Source organism: Erpetoichthys calabaricus, chromosome 6 (genome assembly GCF_900747795.2).
Source record: "Erpetoichthys calabaricus chromosome 6, fErpCal1.3, whole genome shotgun sequence".
Classification (NCBI taxonomy): Eukaryota; Metazoa; Chordata; class Cladistia; order Polypteriformes; family Polypteridae; genus Erpetoichthys; species Erpetoichthys calabaricus.
Window position 1 is genome coordinate 69,898,601 of NC_041399.2, and position 21,052 is coordinate 69,919,652.

The 21,052-nt window shown below is 35.4% G+C and overlaps 2 protein-coding genes across 2 annotated transcripts in view; both read left to right on the forward strand.

The window, feature by feature from the left end:
* Positions 1-21,052, forward strand: part of gata6 (GATA binding protein 6) — a 584,947-nt gene that overhangs the window by 419,161 nt on the left and 144,734 nt on the right. The window lies entirely within an intron of this gene.
* Positions 6,619-21,052, forward strand: part of rbbp8 (retinoblastoma binding protein 8) — a 104,681-nt gene continuing 90,247 nt past the window's right edge. The window contains exons 1-3 of the mRNA XM_028803668.2: positions 6,619-6,762; positions 11,225-11,417; positions 19,674-19,716. Coding sequence (XP_028659501.1) covers positions 11,297-11,417; positions 19,674-19,716 — 164 coding nt within the window. The 5' untranslated portion in view covers positions 6,619-6,762; positions 11,225-11,296. The remainder of the gene's footprint in view (positions 6,763-11,224; positions 11,418-19,673; positions 19,717-21,052) is intronic.

Here is a 21,052-nt window from a genome sequence, read left to right on the forward strand (position 1 = left end):
CATGCCCAAGAGGTCATTAAAGGACTGAATCTTGTTTTTTATCCAGGATACTGGCAAGCCCAAACACTCGGACTCGCTCAGTCTCTCGTGAGCTCTAATTAGAGCCTCCCTTGACTCTGCGAAGATCACAGCATCATCGGCAAAGGCAAGATTAGTGAAACTTTCTTCACCAACAGATGCCCCACAGCTACAAGACCCCACAACCCTACCCAACACCCAGTCCATGCAAGCATTGAACAGAGTAGGAGCAAGAACACACCCTTGAGGAACCCCAGACTTAACTGGGAAGAACACAGAGGTTCTGCCTTCACTCTGCACAGTGCTCACAGTACCAGTATACAGGCTGGCCATGATACCTAACAACCCTGAGGGATCCTGCGAAGTCTCAGAATGTCTTACAGGGTAGCTCGATCAGCTGAGTCTAACGCTTTACAAAAATCAACAGATGCTACAAAGAAACTCACATTTGCACTCCATGAAAAACCTCAGTGCCAGAATGTGGTCGATGGTAGACTTCTTAGACGTAAAACCAGACTGCTCCGATCACTGGTAGGTGAGCAAGTAATCATGGATCTTATTGAGGATGACCCTACCAAGGTCCAAGAACAGTGTTATCCCCCTGTAGTTGCCACAATCCAGGCGATCACCCTTCCCTTTCCTGATAGGGATGACAAGTCCTGTTTTCCATTCAGTTGAGATGACTCCAATCTCCCAATTGGAAGGAAAGATTACTTGCAATGCATGGAGCATAGCCTTACCACCAGCCTGGAGAAGTTCACCCCGGATACCACAGATCTCTGTAGCCTTCCCTACCCTCAGCTGTTTCACCAGATTGGGTGGTTCACAGCTAATTGGAGGATCAGCCTCAAGAACCATGGCTTCAGAGGTATTCAACATCCTAGCCGGAGGATCAGCTTTAAACAGCTGCGTGTCTGTTTTAAAAAAAAAAAAAAAAAAGCTGAATACTCCGAATAGTTGCAGGATGCATTTACTCAGACAGATATAGTTTTTTATTCTTTGTAATTCAAAGTCACACTGAGGTGAACCCACCTGTCCATTGGAATATACTTAAACTATATGGAAACTAGCCAGGGGCTTGCAAGTATCCCCAGACCTACCTGCCTGGGGCCTTTCCAGAGTTGGAAAGAGACCATATTTGATTGAGAAGTCAGCTTTCAGAGTCAATGCTTTGCATACAGGTGAGACTAAATATACCCAGTTAGCATTTTTTGCAATCTCTTGCATAACCTCTGTGTTTTTTCTTGCCAGAGGTGTATCCAACAGTCAGTTTCCATACCCAGAATCCAGTATGCCTGGATCCATTCTGTTGCTCGACTAGAACGGCTCCTGACCTTCAGTCTTGACCTTGTGAGTGGTGAATTCATATATTGGCTTCACTTAGCTTTTTTGGATTGGACCTTATTGGGCTACAAGGGTATGTTGCCAACAGGTAGTCCCGGGTAAAGATCCATCCTAGTCTGACTACATGAGATTACAAAGTTCTTGTATCCCTGTTCCAGATGAGCTTCTGTCTGATTATCTGAACTTTTGTGATGCTAAATTAAGAATTCTTCTTTGTCTGGCCCTTTTCTTTGACCAGTTTGTTACAAGTAACCTGATCAGATCAGATCACATACAGTATCTTCAGAGAACATATTCCCCCACTACACCAAGCTAATTTCTACAGAAACACATCTGCAGCAAACATACTGTATATAATCTAGGCTGCTAAACCTCTGATGTATGTAGCTTTTGTTGGTAATCCATTGTTTCTGATAATCCAGAGGTTCTGGAACTTGATCATGGTGCCCCATGTGTATTCAGACTTTAATTCCATCCAAGCTTTTATAATCATTGATTCATCATTGTTTTTCAAATAAGCTGTTTGTTTTAAAAGTTTGGAGGTTTCCTCACTTCATTCTTATTGAGAAATACACTATGCTGTATGAGTTATGAATTTAGATATATTAGTATATTTTCTCATATTTTTTATAGTTTTAGTCTTTTTTATTTATTTCTAAATTATTTGCCTCTTAATTGCATGCTTAAAGTACCAGTTAACAAAACAGACATCCAAAGGCAAATAACAGTAACAAAGGGGAGCAACCACTTCATTCCTCATTTTTTGCTTATTAGCTAGCAACAACTTAAACAAGGCCAGTAATGAGTAATCCCAAAGAAGTAAAACACAATATCTGTTTAGGAGCCAAAAAAAACTCTTTAAGTTTACATAAAAAGTAAACAAATCCTGCCAGGAATTCTCTCAAAATTAGATAGAAACTTGCAAATAATACCATGTTTAATGTAATAGTCCAGTTAAAAACTGACTATAATAATGCCCGCAACCACATGAAACCTTTACCAGTTTTCCCAACCATAAATATCGCAAATTTTCCAAGCATTAGTTATTGTACCAGCATTCAGAGTGCAAGTAATGTGAAAGATTCAAAAAGGGGATAGAATGCACTAACCTGTATTCATTGCACTCCTAGAGATGTATTAATAAGAATAAGACCCAATAGGTGACTGTTTTGTATTCTGAATACATATTGAAAAAGGCAGCTAAGGACAGTGTCTTTTGAAATGCAACCAGGCAGTTATGTTGGAAAACTGCTGGCTGAATTCTTTGCAAGCATTGTTAGGTTGTAACTGAGATGTGTGCATATATAGTATTTTAAAAATAAATTGAATTCTATTTCATCAACTTGTAGGCTATCCATTATTCCCGCAGGCTGTTCTTGTTTTATAGGTATACTGTTGTGTGTTTGTACAGTATGTGTGGTGCTATAGATGCTCAGTACACATTGTAGGATCTTTCAGGTTTTTGTCTTTTGTCAATTCAGACTTGTGTCAGACTTGCCGGTGTGTTTTTATTGGATATGTTAAGAATCACATTTACTTATTTGCATACATCATCTTCACCAAATTTGTCAGAATGGAATAATCAGTGTTATTGACCTCACATGCCCCCCTTAATAGTTTCTATATATTATTTATCAATTTGTATATTTTTCTGTTAAGGCCATTAAACATACCAATTGCTGTTTAAATTCTTTAAAAATAGCATTACCCACAACAGAAACTGTCACTTGTGGAAAGCAAAAAATTATGAAATAACACATTTTTTTGTATTTGCTGTGGACATGATTCTGATTCAGTAGTCACTTGCAAAGCAATACACAGCACCAAGTTAGGATATATTAATAATGATAGAAATGTTTCCAACTACCAGTGTAAGGTTCCTTTGGGAATCATTCTTATTCTGTTGTCCCAGTACCAGAGAGGTAATTCTGGTATTAAGCTAAACTTGCACTGTGTCAAAAGTAAATTGCAAAGTTATGAGTACTAACTTGACATTTATTAATATTAAAAGATCTGAAGTGCTTTTTTTATTCATAAAAAGAAAGCTGCACTAACATGCACACTCTTGTTTCCTGACCATCAATAACAAAAAAGTGGTTCTTTCAGTTACAAGTTGATTCTTGAATCTATGCCCTATCCATACTATATTTTTACTTAAATATTGCATGTTCACGGCAGTGTTAAAACAACAGTATTCTATAATGGATGCTGGCAAGACTTTAAAGAATTCCAGACCTTGATAATATAATGAGTTACTTAACTATGGTTGTCTACAGAAATTAACAATTACATAGTACATAAATAAGTGCTCAGTTTTAAATTGAAGTTATGTCACTTTGAAGTGTAAAGGTGGAAAAAAAGTTACTTTTAAGTAATGTACAGATGTTCCTTTGGAAAAAAAGACATACTGGTTACTAATATGTTAGTACAGTACAGTATATAGCAGTTATCTTTTATTTCAGAAATCCTAGCATGAGGTTATCTGTTTTATATGTAATAATTGCATTGACTTGTGAGTTTATAGTGTTTTTTTTTCTATGTTCAAAAAATTAACAAAAAAATCTTTAAGATCCTCAAAAAAATCACTGCACCTCAACTTTATCTGTGAGAGGGAACTAACCTCCAGTGGTAATAGATGTTGCATTTTAAAAAACATAAGTAGCATATTTTAGTTGATTATTGTACATACAGTATAGGCATGTGTTAATGTGTATACAGTTTGATCATCCAATTTATAAGACATAATAAAGATTTCAACAAAAGGCGTATCAGATGAAAATTTTTACAGAACAGGAAAGCTGTGAAAACAGAGTAGCATCCAAAATATCTGCAAACTATAATTGAAAGAGAGAAGTGTAGCTTTATATTTTAAAAATTGTTTTATTTGTCAGAAAACCATCTACATTGTTTCTTTAAATGTGTTAATAGATGCTCACTGGTAGAGAGCTAACTGTGTCTGGTTTTGTCCCCCACTTTTCAGTCCAAACGTTACTTTATGACCAAAAATGAAAAGCCATCAGCGCTCTTTTTCCATTCCTTTAAATGTATCTAACAAATTCTGTCTGTGTGCTAACAGGCAATTTTCAAAAATAATTTAATTGAGAAAATATGTTTTTAATGCCTGGTTTTGCCACAAGTGAGGCTTTCTGGCACCTTATTTTTATGTCTAAGATTTATATTAGTTTTGAGTGCAAAAACCACTTTACAGTTAAAATCTAATTAGAAGTATTATTTTTGTATTGAGTAATCTTGGTTGTGTAATTTTTTAAATGTGTGGGGTAAACTGGGAACTAAATGAGTGCCACATTGTTCCTAATAAGGACTTCATCAGATGGTAGAATTTAACTATTTTGCAATAACAAAGTGCTAATGTAATATTATAATGACCTTTGCAAGAGTAAACACTGCACCTGCGTATTTAAAAAAAGATTGACATGCAATGGTCAAGATCTAAACCTCAAAACACAAAGTAAAGGCAGATAAATTTTAAAATATTCCTTAAATGTTAAATCTATAATTAATTAAACTGCCCTAGTAACCTCTATAAATTTTTGTGGTACTGTATCCATAAAAGTTTAAAATGGTAATCAAAAATTAACCTACAGGTTCTTTTTCTAAAGGCTTTATGTAAATGGATTGAAGTTTAACTGAAAGCTATCTTTTAAGACTTCATTCAGTAAGAAAAAGCTGGCAGAGGTTTGTTACAGCCTTGTGTGAGATCGGGTGTGGGAGGATGTATAAAATGGCTAACACAAGATACATTTGCCATTCTAAAATAATGTTTGTTCTTGTATTTGAATAAGTTAATATAATTTTAAAAAATAGTCAAGCTTATTAGTAAATACGCAAGCAGATTCACTGCTGGTAAATTGCTCTAACATCCTTTATGAAATGCTGCTGTGCATTGCACTGTACTGTTACAGCTGCAGCCCTTTCTTCAAAAACCAGTGTGAATATAAATGAATGAAGACAGTGGTGTAATGTTGTTTAGATTTGTTCAGAAAAATGTTATTCACACTTTGACAAAAATGCATAAAACTGTTTGAACAAGAAACATTTATCACTATTTGTATAATTTATACAGTATTAAAGACTAGATTAAGGGAATGGTAAAATGAATTAATCAAATACTTCTAAATTCTTTTATGTTTAAAGTTATAATAGCTGAAAAATACAAGGACTAAGCAGTTAACAAAATTATATATAAATAATAGTAATTCAAAACTACAGTGTATAACCAATATAGGGGAAGTGAGTTTTTTGTGGACATAATTTCTGAAATATTTAATCATGTAATATTCTGGACACAAATAATTATTTCCGAAGATACAGATTTTAGTGAGGGGTAGCCTGTTTTCTGAGACACTGAGGAGTAAGACAAAAGCATAAACAACTGCTTTACATCACAAGTAACATTTCAATAGGGATTCTACTATTCAGTAATTATATTTAAGGAAAGTTTCCACTTAGGTTGCAAGGCTTTCTATAATTATTTAGTGCCTAAAAGAAAATTTGATATAGAATAGAATGACAGGCATAGGGGAGTTTAAGTATTTAGTATACTCCAGCAATATAAGCCTACCAGAAGCACGTTTAAACATTTCTTATTTAAAAAACAGAACATGAGAAAGTTGCTGAAGGAAGATGCCCTTAGACATAGTGCTGTTATTTAACGGTATAGAGATTGGTATATCAAGTAAGGAAGAGAGCAATAAGTGCCTAATAATAATGTGGATGACATTTTTTTTTTCTTTAGTCCTTATGAAAAGAGAAGGTTGTCTGTCTGAAACACAATTCCTGTGATGTTTCTGCTGTTCATACTATGGCTAGCAATGTTTATATTGCCACAGTTTTTACCTATGGTGTTATGTTGAAGTTTAGTAAATTGTTCCTGCTTTCTTAGCTGTAGGCTATAACATTTTACCCCTTTGCTCAGCACCTAGCAGTTGAAAGAGGTGCAGCAGTACTGTTTTGCTCAGTTTATATTGGTTTGGCAGCGACATGTTGTGGCTGCCTTTGATGCTGGCCTGTCAAACCGGTTTCCTCCTAATTGAAGAACAGGTTTGCCTAGCCTTTTATGCCAACAAATTCTGGTATGATTCCGGGTCTCAGGGAAAGTAGAAACCTGCCCAGCCAGTTAGATGAAAGGCATATTTGGTTATCTGAACTACTTTATGTGTGTGTATATATATATATATATTATATATATATAAATATATATACATACACTCTACCTCTGGAACTGAGCAGTCTAGTCAAGCAGTTGTTCTCTTATAGTACTCTCTGACAATCCACAGAATCATCTCATTTAATGAGCACAGGAAGTCTGCATCTGCAGTGAGAGTTGAATTATGAGATTTTTTCTTTGTTGTCTTTTCCACAGAAACTCTTCATAAGATGGTAAGTATTGAATTCTATACTGACTTCATTATTCTTTTTTTTTGTAGTATGTGAAGAATTGAGTGTATATTTTTCTTATATTCAGTGTTCTGCTGAATTTAAGAATTCAGCCTTTATTTGATAATGTTTAAGGTAACTTTGTGTCTGTCAATGATTACTATATAATGGTAACTGCATAGTAAAAGTACATAGTAAACACTTTTAGAAACATTTGTCAGAGTTGTACATTATGTTTAAACAATGTCTTAAGGTCAAATAACTTGTGTTGCCTTTGGAATCTGTAGACATAATAAAAATAATAAAGCCATTCAATATTATACGGTGCATTTAGTTGTCTTTTCCATAATTTGTAATGATCTTGTAAGTGTCCAGCCTAGCATGTAATTGGCACAGAAAATTATAAAATCCTAATGCTAAAATTAGTATTGAGCAAAAGAATTTGACTTTGATTATTGCTTTTCCATTTTGCAGTACATTTGACTTGTGAATCTCTAATACTATACCACAAGGATTTTATACCTTTACTGTTAGATTATTTATTTATTTATTTATAAATGTAGCCTTATCGGTAATTAGCCAAGGAAGATATCCCAAGAGCATGTCTTAAATTTGTTGAGGAAATAATGAACAATGAGTATATTTGTATGCTAATTCCTGGGATGATCATTGATTGACAATATTCTTTGTTTCTTGTAGTAACCGCTGTTAAAACAATGAGGTACAGTAGATGTGATTAAAGACAATGTACAGTTCATTATTACCCACTGCTAACCTACCACACATTTAAGGACTTTTTCTTTTATTTTCTGCCCAGTGTTGCTTTTGTGACATGACCTATCTTAAAACTGTATGCATTAGTGTTTGGTATCTTGCATCCATTATTTTTATAAATACCATATACGTTTTGTCTTTGTCATTATGGTATTTCATAATATTTTCCACAGTGTCACTTTAGCAGCCTTCCAAAAGTTAGTACTGTAATAAACAAAAAAATTGTGTTTAATAATGTACTAATTTGAAAAATTTCAGTCAGAATTACTGATATATTTTTTTGCCCATTAAAATAGCTTAAATTTAATTTTTGTTCATTTGACATTTCATTTTTTTTTAAATGTGATTCCTCCATCTATCCTCTTTTTAAACCACTCTTCCAAATTAGAGTCAATAGGAGCCTGTTTTGGCAGCACTGGGTACAAGGCAGGAATCAACACCAGATAGACCATGAATCCATTATAAAACGTTCTGTCACCTGCACATACATTTGTACACTCTGCACCATATTTAGAGTAAACTCCTGTATTTTATTATACTGCTGGTGCTTAGTCATAATGCACCCTTTAGCATTGATGGACTTGTTTTCTGTATGATAAGGAATGAATATGATGAGGATATTATATAAAAAAACTGTTTAAATTATGGTATTGGAAAACAGTCAACGATAAACCCTGCTCTGCATCTTTTTTTCTTCATATTTGTGTATATCAAAAAATAAGGGTGATATATCTTTTTTTCATAAATAAAGTAACTGTGACAAATATTTATTAGACTACATGGTGATTCAGGTGAATAAACATTTTTAAATTTGATTATCTCTGGTTGTGCCCGAACCAACCTTTTCCCACAGTTATCCTTTATGGGTGTGGGTGTTTCACATTAATTGTTAAAAGTTTTGCTCGACCAGTCTGACCACTAGGATTACATTTCAACAAAAAATACATTCAAGGTGGCTTTCTTTAAGTAATCTAATAAGGCAGTTCATACAGTAATCATTGTGATTCAGTTCCCCTACTGAATTAGAAGATTTACACTTCTCATACAAATTATTTTCTCACTGTCTTATGTGGTTTGTTTTTACTGCTTTTGTACATTCATTTAATTTTTTTCTGAAAGTGATGATATTCATATTCATTATCATGTAATTGTTTTTCTTAACTTATATTTAACTCAGATTGGTCCTGTGATACACAAAATTTCTTCTTCTGGTGTTTGTTGTTATGTGCATCATCATCCAGTGAATGTTTGTGTCTCAATATTTCTGATCGTGGGTAATATTTTATCAGCATTATGAAAGTTTAGAGGAATGTGTTTACTATATACATCATTTCTGAAATGTTTTCATAACAAGGCATTTGCCCTTTTCATTTTTATTAGATGAGTGCAGTGGTACCTTGCTGTTCTTACATTCATGTACACTTGTTTGTTAGTATATACATTATGTATAGGTAAATACGCTACTAGCCAAAAGTTTTAGAAAAATCCAATTTTTTATGAATTTTAATCAGTTCACCTGAAGTGAATAACCTAAAATGGCACAAAGGTAAGTTGTACCAGAGGTTTTAAAAAAATAGTTTAGAATACCAAAAATTGAAAAGTAATGTAATTTTCAAAATTATACAAAAGGCTTTTTTCAGGGAACCAGTAATGGGATAAAGACTTATAGTGGTTCTAGAAGTTAATCACGTCTTGAAAGTTGATGCAGACAATTCTTACTAGTGTCTCGCATTCTGTTGATTACTTACAAACCTTCTGTCTTTACAAAAGCAGTGTCTGAATAAATTGTGTTGCTACATACTCTGAAGCATTATTTGAATGATATTCTACTGTATATGGATATCATAACTGTGAGAAAAAGGCAATTAACAAAAGAAGACAGAGAGACTATTATAACCTTTTAAAAATGTCTTGATAACCTTTTAAAAAATCTTTCCTTTACAGAAATTACACAGAAACCCTAAATTTCAATGAGTACAGTTTCCTACGCCATCAAAGGGAACTTGGAAACAGTTGTCTAAATAACAACAGTTTGTGTGACAGGTGCTTCACACACTCATTGCCAAAAAAAAAAATCTTAAGGGAAAAGCAATTTTTTAAAAAGTACTGCCTAGCCACTTATCCGCAACCAAAAGTTCTTATGAGTAATATTAATCTACTTTCACAAAGAAGTAATGCATAACACTCAGCTTTCAGTATAATCCATCCAATAAGGATGATGTGAGCATATAATATATGCATAACTTACTTGTATATACAGTCTGAGTATGTGCACTCTCAAGTTTTTATTTATTTATCCTAATGAGTGTATGTAGAATAAAAAAATTGAGAGTGCATATACTGTACTCTTCATGGTTCTGCTATAGATTTGGTGCCCTGTCTAGAGTGGCCTTGAGCTTAGTGCTGCCAGTGTCAGGATTTGATTTTCTGTTGGTATATTGAATATTCATTCTTTTTTCCTGCCCTTGAATAATTTAATTAAGTAATTCTCATTGTTGAGATTTTTGGGAATGGAAGTTAATATAGACAATATATTTTTTTATAGAGAGAGAGTTTACAGTGTTACTGAGTAAAGTAAATCTCAGTACATTTGATGAGTGACATATCTTCATGTAAATAAATACTATAAATTGTAGAATTAAAATGTTCCAAGACAAATTATCAAAACTTAATCTTCAAAAAATCTATAGTTTTCTGTGTAAGATGTTATCTAGATAAAGATGATTTTATTCTTGTTTATGGCATACTGCGATAAGTGGTCCATGGCACTGTGCTGATTTTAAATAAATAATCGCACCCCGCAAAAGTGCAGGCTCTAATCTGGTGCAAACATGCTTCCCTGAGAGGACAGCTGGGGGTGCCTGCCTGATTGCAAAGACACGTATGAGTGAATGCTTCAGACAGGTGCCTTATTAATCTGAGGGTGCGGTGTGTTTGCGCATGTGCCCTGTAAGGAGCATTAGTATAAGAGCATAAGAAACAGCTGTGGGAACAGCATCATGGAGAGAGGTAGAACAAGCCAGTGTGGGTGCAAGGCAGCATTGTTGTAGGCCTGCATGTGAGTAAAAGATCGACGCTCTAGGGTCAGATCAACTGATTAATTATTGAGGAGTGGGAATGATTGAGGTGGCATACTACCCCAGGGATCCAAGGTATGCCGGGGTGCAAGAAGGAGGACTGGAGGACAACCGACCCCAGGCAGTCTGGCCGGTACCACTTGGAGGCAGCTAAGTTGGGGGTCGTGTGGTGATTGCCGTGGCTGCTTGTGTCTCTGCTGGATGACTGAGCAATGGGTGAGCCAGGGAGGCAGAATTGGAGAGGTGCTGAGCTTGTCCAACAGACTATGAAGAACCCGATGGCTGTTGGTCTTTATCTCATTTTAATCTGTATTTTTAACTCACTGACAGTCACCGTTTTAATGGATTATTTCTTTTTTTTTTTTTTGAGCACTGCACTATTTAAACACTGTTTGTTTGGATTGTTTTAATAAAAGCATTGGAGCACTTTTGCACCAATCCCTTGCTCTGTGTATTGTGTCTTCATCTGCTGGCTCATCCCTCAGGTATGTTATCAGTGGTGGCGGGTTCAAGAGGCCCCCCAGAAGGACTCGGTAGTGTGGGGCCAACTCACACTGCCACACATGCAGTTTAAATCATTTAAATACATTATCTCTTATTTTTATTGCCTACAGGGATAAGATGCCATTGCTGCTGGAAAAAATCAGTTGAAATGTGAAACTTTTTGATTAGGACAAACTGACACAATGAACAGTACAGCAGGAAGCTGTAGCAGTCCTGCTTCTGGCACATCCTCTGATACTCCCAGTGACCTTTTCAGAGACCTCTTGACAAAACTGAAAGACTGTCATGACATAGAAGTGCAAGGTACTCTATTTAAATTTACAGTAATGTGATAGCTTTGTGCAGAATGACTTCCATATTTTTGTGCTCGGCATTTTTGTTATTTGAAGCTAATGTTTAGGAGATCTTTGCAAACATACTTTCTATGCTGCTTTTTATTTCTCTGATATTAAATTGAAGATTATAAATAGTGGTAAACTTTCCACTGACACAGAAGTAAATTATAAAATGGAGTACACGAAGCTTAGGTACTACAGTAAGTTCCATAGCTAGATGGAAACAAACAGTCTAAGAAAGAAGCTGGTGGACAGCTGAAACGGTTAGTGGAACTCAAATAATACTTTGCAATATGAGATTACCATTTCAGTTCTATGAGCAGTAGTACCTGGCTAAGGAATAACTAACTGGGACTAAAGTAAATTGAGTCTTTGAAATATTTCTTATTCTCTCAGTTGTTGCATAAATGAAATGCAGATCACATGAATTGTTGTTTTTAATTATGCCACACAAATTTGAGCAGTGTGTATGCTAATATAGCTGCCACTTAGAAAATAAGCAACAGTAATATGTTCTTTGCTCACTAGAAGCAATACATAGAATGGTGTGAAACTGTGTTTTGACTGTGTCAGGTTGATTGAATATAACTGTTGAAGAAAGTGTTACAAATGGTGATTTTTAAAGCTATTTGAAAGACAAGACAATGAAACCTATCCCTGCCATTTTCTGCTGTTGTTGATGATAAAGGAAATCAAATATGGCTGCTCTGTGTGATGGGTGTTCTAGTTTGTGCCAATAATATGTCTCGCACCACAGGTTCAAGAGCAGATGATAACAATGGCAGGTCAATCCTTTTTAAGTTTGGCAGAGGTGTTTGAAAAGTGAGTGGCAACCACTGCACAAGTTAGTAGAATTGTACATCCAGGAGATGAGTAATAGGATAAAAAGCAATATCTGAAAAATAGTGCCTTGTATAGTGTGTGTTGAGTGGCACAATGCTGAAGTTAGCAAGAGTTAAAATCAAGGCACTATTCTTGAACCTGTTCATTCAATCGTCAGTTTTTGCCTTTTGGTCAGGTTTTCTTTTAATACACTCAAATTACATTTGACTCATAAAATACAATCTGGCATCTCTAATAAATATACATTTCTTAATCAGAATCTGACATGACTTATAAAAAAAACTTAGTGGTCAGTTTGTTTTATTTATAACTCGTGTCAAAAAAGAAAATATACTGTTAATTTTAGACCAGTGTCAATTTGATTTTTGAGTAATTTTTAAATTAACTATCTGAACATTCATTCATATATCAATTGCCTAAACCTATTGTATCCAGTTTAGGGTCCCTGGTGGTTGATGCCTATTCTTGCAGCCTCAGATACATGGTATTAACCAGCTCTGGATGAGGTGTCCATCTATTGCAGAGCACACTAACTCACTGGAGGAAAACTTGCATAATATGTAGAAAATGTACAAATTGACTAGGCAGTTTTGAGGTCACAACACTAACCACTTTACAATTGTGGTGCCCTCACTCAAACACCTAATTTTATTTTATTTTCAATAATTTGCTATAGTTTTATTGGAAACAGCTGAAATGTAAACAATTGATTTAAACTACTACATTAAACTTGTTGCTGTATTTTCAAAAGTGTTTTTGACTATACTTATTTTTCAACATGTTACTTCAACTTCTAGAAGTAACTTATAGATTTTAAATTCAGTATCATTTATACACTTATTTGTTAAATATATTTTTGTATTTATTGGATGTAGTTTGATAAATATTTTCAACTAGCCTAAGTACCTGGCATTGCTTGAATATATTTGTAGAATGGGTTAAGGAAAGAAAGCAAAGCCTTATGTGTTTTTTAAATGGTGACCCTGTTGTCACATCTGTCATTCATACTGCCCCTCTATCAATGTCTCTAATTTTGTGAGTCGAGAATTTGTTCTTTTTAGGTCCAATTGGATTCCACAATTGCATTAACTTCCTGCTGGGTTGTAACAATGAACACTGTCAAGTCTGACTCACCCAGTTAGTTCAATGTGAACAGTTCATAGTCCTTAAATTATTTACACTGACAAAGCAGGAGTTAAACAAACCTTTGTTTCTCCTTTGTGTTGTGCTGCACTTCCACTCTTGGTCAAGCCACACCCCACACCCCCCAGCAAAAGCTCACAATACTCTTTTTTGTGTTTATTATAGTAGATCGAAGCAGCACTAGTTGCGATACACTCTGGTCATCTTGTGTGCTAGTCTGGCTTCATCATGTTTGAATGTTTCTCTTGCTCTGAGCCATCTAATGGCACTAGTATGCAAACTATACTTCACAGGGTGGGGGGGGGAGACCCCCTGGGACCCCAAGTGTCAAAATATTGGGTTCCAGTTAGTGATGCACCGATATGGAAATTCTGGGCGATACCGATATGTTTTTGTCCATCTTTGCCAATACCGATACCGATGGCTGATTATATATTTGTTTTTTATTTACTTCAGGTATGAATGTTTTAGGTATGCTGAAAATTATGCATTATCAAAGAAACAACAGTAGCATATGAAACAGAGATTAACTTTTTATTAACTTGCTGAATTTTATGCTCTTCTTTGCTATATAAGCAGCCAGTAATTTATTCGGGGAAAAAAGCAAGATATGGCTCATCTCTATAGAAAAAATACTCCAGGTCATGTACAAAAATCTGCTTAACATACACATTCTAAGTAACTTAAGCACATCAAGACACCATGCCATTACATAACATGGCATTGGGTATATTAACAAAAAAATGAGTGCGTATTCTTTGTGCTACAATCAGACATATATTACTTTAAGTAAAACTAAAATAAAGGGTACAATGAGGCCAGTAACCCTGGGCTTAAGTTGGCTTCTTTAAAAGTACAAATGGTAGGTTTTTCTTAACAAAAAGAAGCATTTCTGCCTTTTTACCAACAAGCCTGTTTCTCTTTTCATTTACTATATTTGACACAGCTGAAAAAAGGCATTCACTGTCTACACTGGTACAAGGTGCCAATAGGTACTTGATCACTGCCTTGGCCAAGGTTGGGAAACGAGCTGCATTGCTTTTCCAATACTGGAGGGCGCAGTTATTTCTGTAGATAGGGGGCTCGCTGAGATAGTTATTCAGCTGAAAAAAAAAGTTTACAAACATTTACCTATATTATAATAAAAAAATGATACATTATTATTAGGTTGACCAGATTTGTGGTAAAGAAAAACAGGACAACCACCTGTACCAACCACAGCCATTAATAAAAACTTGTGATGTTGAAAGCTTGATACATAATGATTTGGGTCATATACTGTAAAGGGCATTTTTGTTGACAAGCCCGAATTATATCGGCAGGATGTATCGGTTAAAATGTATACATCTGACCGATTTCGATATCGTCATTTTTAATGAACATCGGCCGATAACAATATAGTTCCCAATATATTGTGTATCTCTAGTTCCAGTGTATTCTATCTTGTCCGTATGGTCCTAGAGAGTAACTATGCAAAATTAGGGTCCAGATCAACCAAAGAGGGTAGCATTGTATAGGGAACAGATGGACGTTATATTTTATATAGATTCCTTCATCAGTCAATTATGTGCATAATTTATTTTTTATTTTCCACATTAAACAGATGTTATAACAATGTGATATGTAAAGAAAAAATGTTTCATATGCTTACGCATGCCTTCTGAGTGAGCAATCTTTCAATTTGCACTTTTCTGTTGGTGAGTTGGCCTAGTAGTGTATCGATATTAATATTGAAATTAAAAATCACTTCTTTCTAAGCATTTTTGCTTCTCAAAATGTTTTATCTTTTCTTCATCTTTCTGTATGATAATATGCTTAATAACAATTTTCTCTTTTCTGCTAGTTTAAATTAAATGTAAAATTGTCATCTTTTCAAAACACATTTGAGTCTTGCTGAATGTATAAAGTTAAAAATAAAGTATGTTTATACATTATGCTTCATTTACATTCTGCAATCTGTTTACCTTACTTCCATATTTGTGTCTATTTAAGTAAAACATTTGTTTACTTTTGGGCAAAAATTTGTGTTTTGTGCTGGAACAGTATGTTTGTGTGGGTGGGTGGTTGTATGTGTGTATGTATGTATGTATGTATGTATGTATGTATATGTATATGTATATGTATATGTATGTCTGGCTGTGTTTGTTCTTTAAATCCTTGGTTTGAAGTATAACTCTCTCTCATTCTTTTTGTTTGAATACTAGAATGCAGGTTATCTTATTATACAGTCTAAGCCCTGTAAATGTATGTAATGGGATATAACTAAAAGTGAACACTTGAACAAAATGTGACAAATGTAATAGTTTTAATGGTGGGGCATATAGGAGCATAAGTTTAATTGTTTACCCACCTAAATTCCCTTAATGCCATCTAAATCTCCATTACAGTTAAAGTACCATTTTTCCTTTGCCCAGGCTACTAATACAACAGTGGGACAGACATTACAGCTGGTGACTTAGCTTAACTTACTTCTCACATGGCCTGCTTTATATGGTATGTTAAAGTGTGCAAAGCAGGGACATTTTTTTTTGTTTCACAAATATACGTTAAAATGTAATTTATAAGAAAGTTCTTAATTGAAGTGAATTACCTGATAAAATACTTTTTTTCTGTTGTTTTACTATGTTTGGTTTGAATAATTAAATTTTACTGATATTACGTGAAAGTAAGAAAAAGATCTGCATGTGCACAATGTTTCTTTAGCTTGATGTTAAAATGACTAACACTAAAATGCTGCTTTTCTGATTTCTGAGTTACTTTTTTAAATATTAACAGAAGCAGTAATGCATATGAAGAATAAGTACTGTACATCAGTATATGATATTGCACTAGTTTCATAAAGAGAAAATAGAAATGTTTCAGATAAACCTTGATTAGCCTGCACACACATAGCAGTGGATTTAACTCTTTAATTCCATAGTGTATTATTAAAGAAATTATCCACCTTATGGATTAGAGTGTTCATGAAATATGTTATTACAGTGGATTTAGTTGATTAATGAAAAGGACAACTGTTGTGTGTGGCTACTAACAAAAACATTAATACAACTGGGGGTAGCACTGTGACATGGTGGGTGGCACTGCTACCTCATACATTGTCTTGGGCTCAGATCTTTTAATCTGTGTTAAGTACACATTTTCATTGTGCGTCTGTGTGGGTTTTGCTCAGTATACTCTATTCTCTTACATCCAAAAGACTTGCAAGTGTTTGGGTGTTTCCATGAGTGGGCTTTGAGATGAACTGGCGCTTTCTTTGCCTGTGGATATTTGCTCCCTTGCACTCCATGCTTCTGGGAATGTAAGATGATGGGACTTATTTACTAAATGTAATAAGTAATTACATTGCAATTTTCTCAATTGTTTCAGTATTGATTCCTTTAAAATATAAAGTCATTAAAAGACTTTAGGTAGCATTTTCCAGTAATCTACATTCATGATTTTTTTTTTCTTTGGAAATCTTTAACTTAGAGTAAGATGATAAACAAAAACACACACATATACACACACACAAAAAAAGCCTTGTCTATCTCTGAAGCTCTGGCTAGATGGATAGAATTACTAACAGCATTGCAGTGGGCCGCCAAGGCTAGCCTTGGCCCCTCAGTAGCTCATGTTGCTGATGTTGCAATTTTAAATACTTTCTTGAACAGAATGCCTGTTTATACAGGAGCAACATTGTTATTCAGACTCATACCTCTTTGTGGGTGTGGAGAGGGATTAAAGTATACTTTATATGGGGCTTAATTGCAGCCGTCTATCTGACAGCTTGAATAGAGAGCAGTTTTATATCCCCTCCTCCCCCTCCTTCTCTTTTGTTTCACTGAAGATTTGTATGATGTGATGGAAACGTAGCAAGTGGTAAGTGGTTCTGGAGTGGTCAAGGAGTTCCTGTCTCCTAACCAAAGACTTCTTGTTTAGTGTCCTCTTAGGCCAGCTTCACAAGTTTAGACCAGTTTATATACTTAGTTTTCTTGGTATAAATAAAGTAAAATGTTCAGACATTTTTAATAAACAAAAGACAATTGTGTTTTCCATAGTGAAGCATAACAAAATTAATATGATTTCTAAGACTGCATATATTTGTAAATTGCAATGTGTCATAGTCTGCTTCTTCAAGGATTTTTTCAAACTTTAGATAGATAGATAGATAGATAGATAGATAGAGCTTAATTTGTCCCCAGGGTAAATTTGTTTTTTTGCAGATGCTCTTTGCATAAATAATTACATAGATAAATATATAAGCACACACACTATTGTCAGAACACACACCAGAAAAACCTAAAAGGAAGAAAATTTAAAAAGAAAGAAAACTTCTGATTTGATAGTCACAGTCACAGTGAGGCATTATGAAGGCATAGTGCTTTTGGTATAATGGAACCCCAGTAGCCTTTCTTGAGAAATTTCTGCTGAAAGATTCATTGACTGAAAGTTCTCAATGTTAGAGAGAGGATGCATAGGCATTGTACATAATAGCACCCAGTTTTATTGTAATTCTCTCCATTACTACTACCTCCAGAGGTTCAGAGATTTTGTTGATTCTCTTGAAGTGATGTTCCCAGCCCAGCACAACACAGCCTAGAAAATTAACTAGCAAATGAAACCCACATTAAAGGAACATGATCTCCTAAGAAAAATGAGTCTGCTGTGCCCTTTCTTATATAGTTCCTCTCTGTTACGAGACTAGTCCAATCTGTTATTGATGTGATCCCCCAAGTACTTGTGGGAGTGTGCCACCTCTAGATCATCTCACTGAATAGTGACCAGACATAGAGGCTCTTTGGTGTGGCAGAAGTCAACCAGTTAAATTGTTTTGCTGATGTTAACTTGCAGACATCCCTCTTTGCACCAAGAAAGAAAGTCCTTCACTTGACCCCTATACTCTGTCTCATATCCCTTACCATTACACCCCATAAATGCAGAATGATCTGAAAATTTCTGCAAATGACATGGCATAGTGTTGTATTTATAGTCTGACATGTGCAGAGCAAACAGAAAAAGAGACAGGACTGTACCTTGTAGTGCTCCAGTATTGCTCACATCCTTTGCAGAAACACAGTCCTTGAGTCTCCACAAATTGTGGCCTATGTGACAGTTCATTATCCCGGGCACCATAGGCTCACACACCTGCACATCTCTGAGCTTACACTTTAACAAGGATGGCTGTGGAGCAGATAAGATAGGGTTCTCCAATCTTTGTCCGATAGGCAAACTGTAGTTGGTTCCAAGTGATCTACCATAAGAGGACTCATATAGACTAGGAACATCCTCTGAAAGGTCTTCATGATGTGAGACATAAGTGCTACTGGTCTGTAGTTATTAGATGAACAGGAGCCTGCCTTCTTTGGAACAGGAAATATGCAGGATGTTTCTACAGAAGCTGCATTTTTGGAGCCTTGGGGACAGATTAAATAAGTAATAGAGGAGACCATAAAGTTTATCAGCACAGGCCTGAAGAGCTTGAGGATTGACTCCATCTGGTCTCATAACTTTTCCTTTGTGTGGTTTCCTTAGTTTTCTCCTTACTTAGTCTTCATTTATGGTCTGCCTATATCAATAATCAGCAGTGTGCTTGTTACTGGCCATTCCAGTTGATCTGGTTGGAGTTGTTGATGTAGTAGGGATGGTGTGGGAAGACTGGTCATTGGAAGTAGGTAGCAGTGAGAGAAAAAACTTATTAAAACTTTTTGTTGAGTACATTAGCTTTGTCCACATTCCCTTCTAGCACATGAGCCCTGGATTGCTAGAGCCCAGTAACTGTGCCCAGTCCTTTCCAGACATCTTACATGTTATTCAGAGCGAGTTTGTTTTCTGTTCTAGCTTTGTAAGCTTCCTTTCCTTCATTAAACTTGCACATCATTTCTCAGTGTGTCATTTGGAAGCAGTCATTCAGAACCATTTCAGCCTCCAGTCTCCACTTTCTCACTATCCTGGTGGTTACAGGTTGATGTATAATGACAGGCATGTTGCTGGGAATGAGGTGAATCAGGTTGTGGTGGTATCTGCCCAAAGGTGCCAGTAGTTTACTCTTAAAGATATCTTTAACATTTGAATATAGCAGGTCCAGCTTATTTCCTCCAGTGAAACAAACTGATAAAAAATTTATCATAGTTCCTGTCTAGTCACATTGTTGAAGCCAACACATGCTGTATATAACTAATGGGTCAGAATTAGTCATGTATTATGTATTGTCATGTATGTACTATAATTGCATAATACTGTTTTTCCCACTGCTTTTCAGGTTTACAGTTTAAAGTAAGCAAGCTAAAGAAAGAAAGATGTTTGTAAGTATTATAAATTTTTATTATGGATTTTGTCACTATATGCAATTTTTTTTTGCATGTTTTGTATATAATGTACAGAATGAAAGTGTCAATACCACTTAAAAGATTAAGGGATTATGGAAATTTGAAAATTCTGTCCACATGTGCTTCATGATTTGACCATTCACTCAACAGTATATTGTTGAATGTGCACCAAGAATATGAGTCTCTGGGTCTGCTACTGCATGGGTTTCAGTCCCTGTTTTGGAGAGGTGAAAGCTATGTTTGCATACTTGATGTCAATTCTATTCAATGTGGGTATTGGCCAAGGGTGTGTCTTGAGTCCTTCCCTGTTTGTCATTTTCATAGACAGGATATCAAGGCACAGCCAAGATTGCACAGTATCCAATTTGGAAACAAAGCATAGAATCTTGGCTTTTGGCAGCTGATGTTGTCTTTTTGGCCTCATTAGACCCCGATCTCTGTGGCATACTGAAACAGTGTGTAATGCTGCTGGTATAAGAATCAGCCCCTTCAAGTCTGGTTCTCTCACAGGAGAGAGTGTCTGGTTTTCTTTAGGTGAGAGGAAAGTTGCTGTCCAAGTGAGAAATTCAAGTATAGTACCTCCACGTTCACAAGTACCAAAATAGATTATTATGATCTTAACCTACGAATCAGCACTTTTGTGGATGTTGTACCAGATTATAGTAGCGAAGCAAAAGTTAAGTCCTTGGGTGAAACATTCAGATTGTCATCCTACATTCCCATCAACACCTATGGTTAGGTGATGATTATGATCTGTCCAACATAGTGACCAAAAGAATAACATAAATAGAACTATTTGAAATGAGTTTCCTGCGCAAAGTTTCAAGGCTTAGTTTCAGTGACAGAGTGAGAGGATCTAGAGCAGGGGTCTCTAACCTTTTTTCCCCTGAGAGCTATTTTTACAAAATGATAATGGCAGAGAGCTACTCATGTTTTCTAATGTTTATTCTCATAGCTTATTTCAACCCAAACAAATTGAATAAGCTTGTTTTGCCCAAACATTTACGAAATGTTACAAAATTGTACAATGTTACAAATGGTATCCACATTTTGCATTAAAACATCACAAAAAAATATTTAGTTCACCTGCAAGTGCATTTTGTATGTCTGTATGTATTTTGTAGTGTATCTCCATCCATTATTCAATCTGCTATATCCTAACTACAGGGTCACGGGGGTCTGCTGGAGCCAATCCCAGCCAAAACAGGGTGCAAGCCAGGAAACAAACCCCGGGCAGGACGCCAGCCCACCGCAGGGGACACACACACACACACACACACACACCAAGCACACACTAGGGACAATTTAGAAT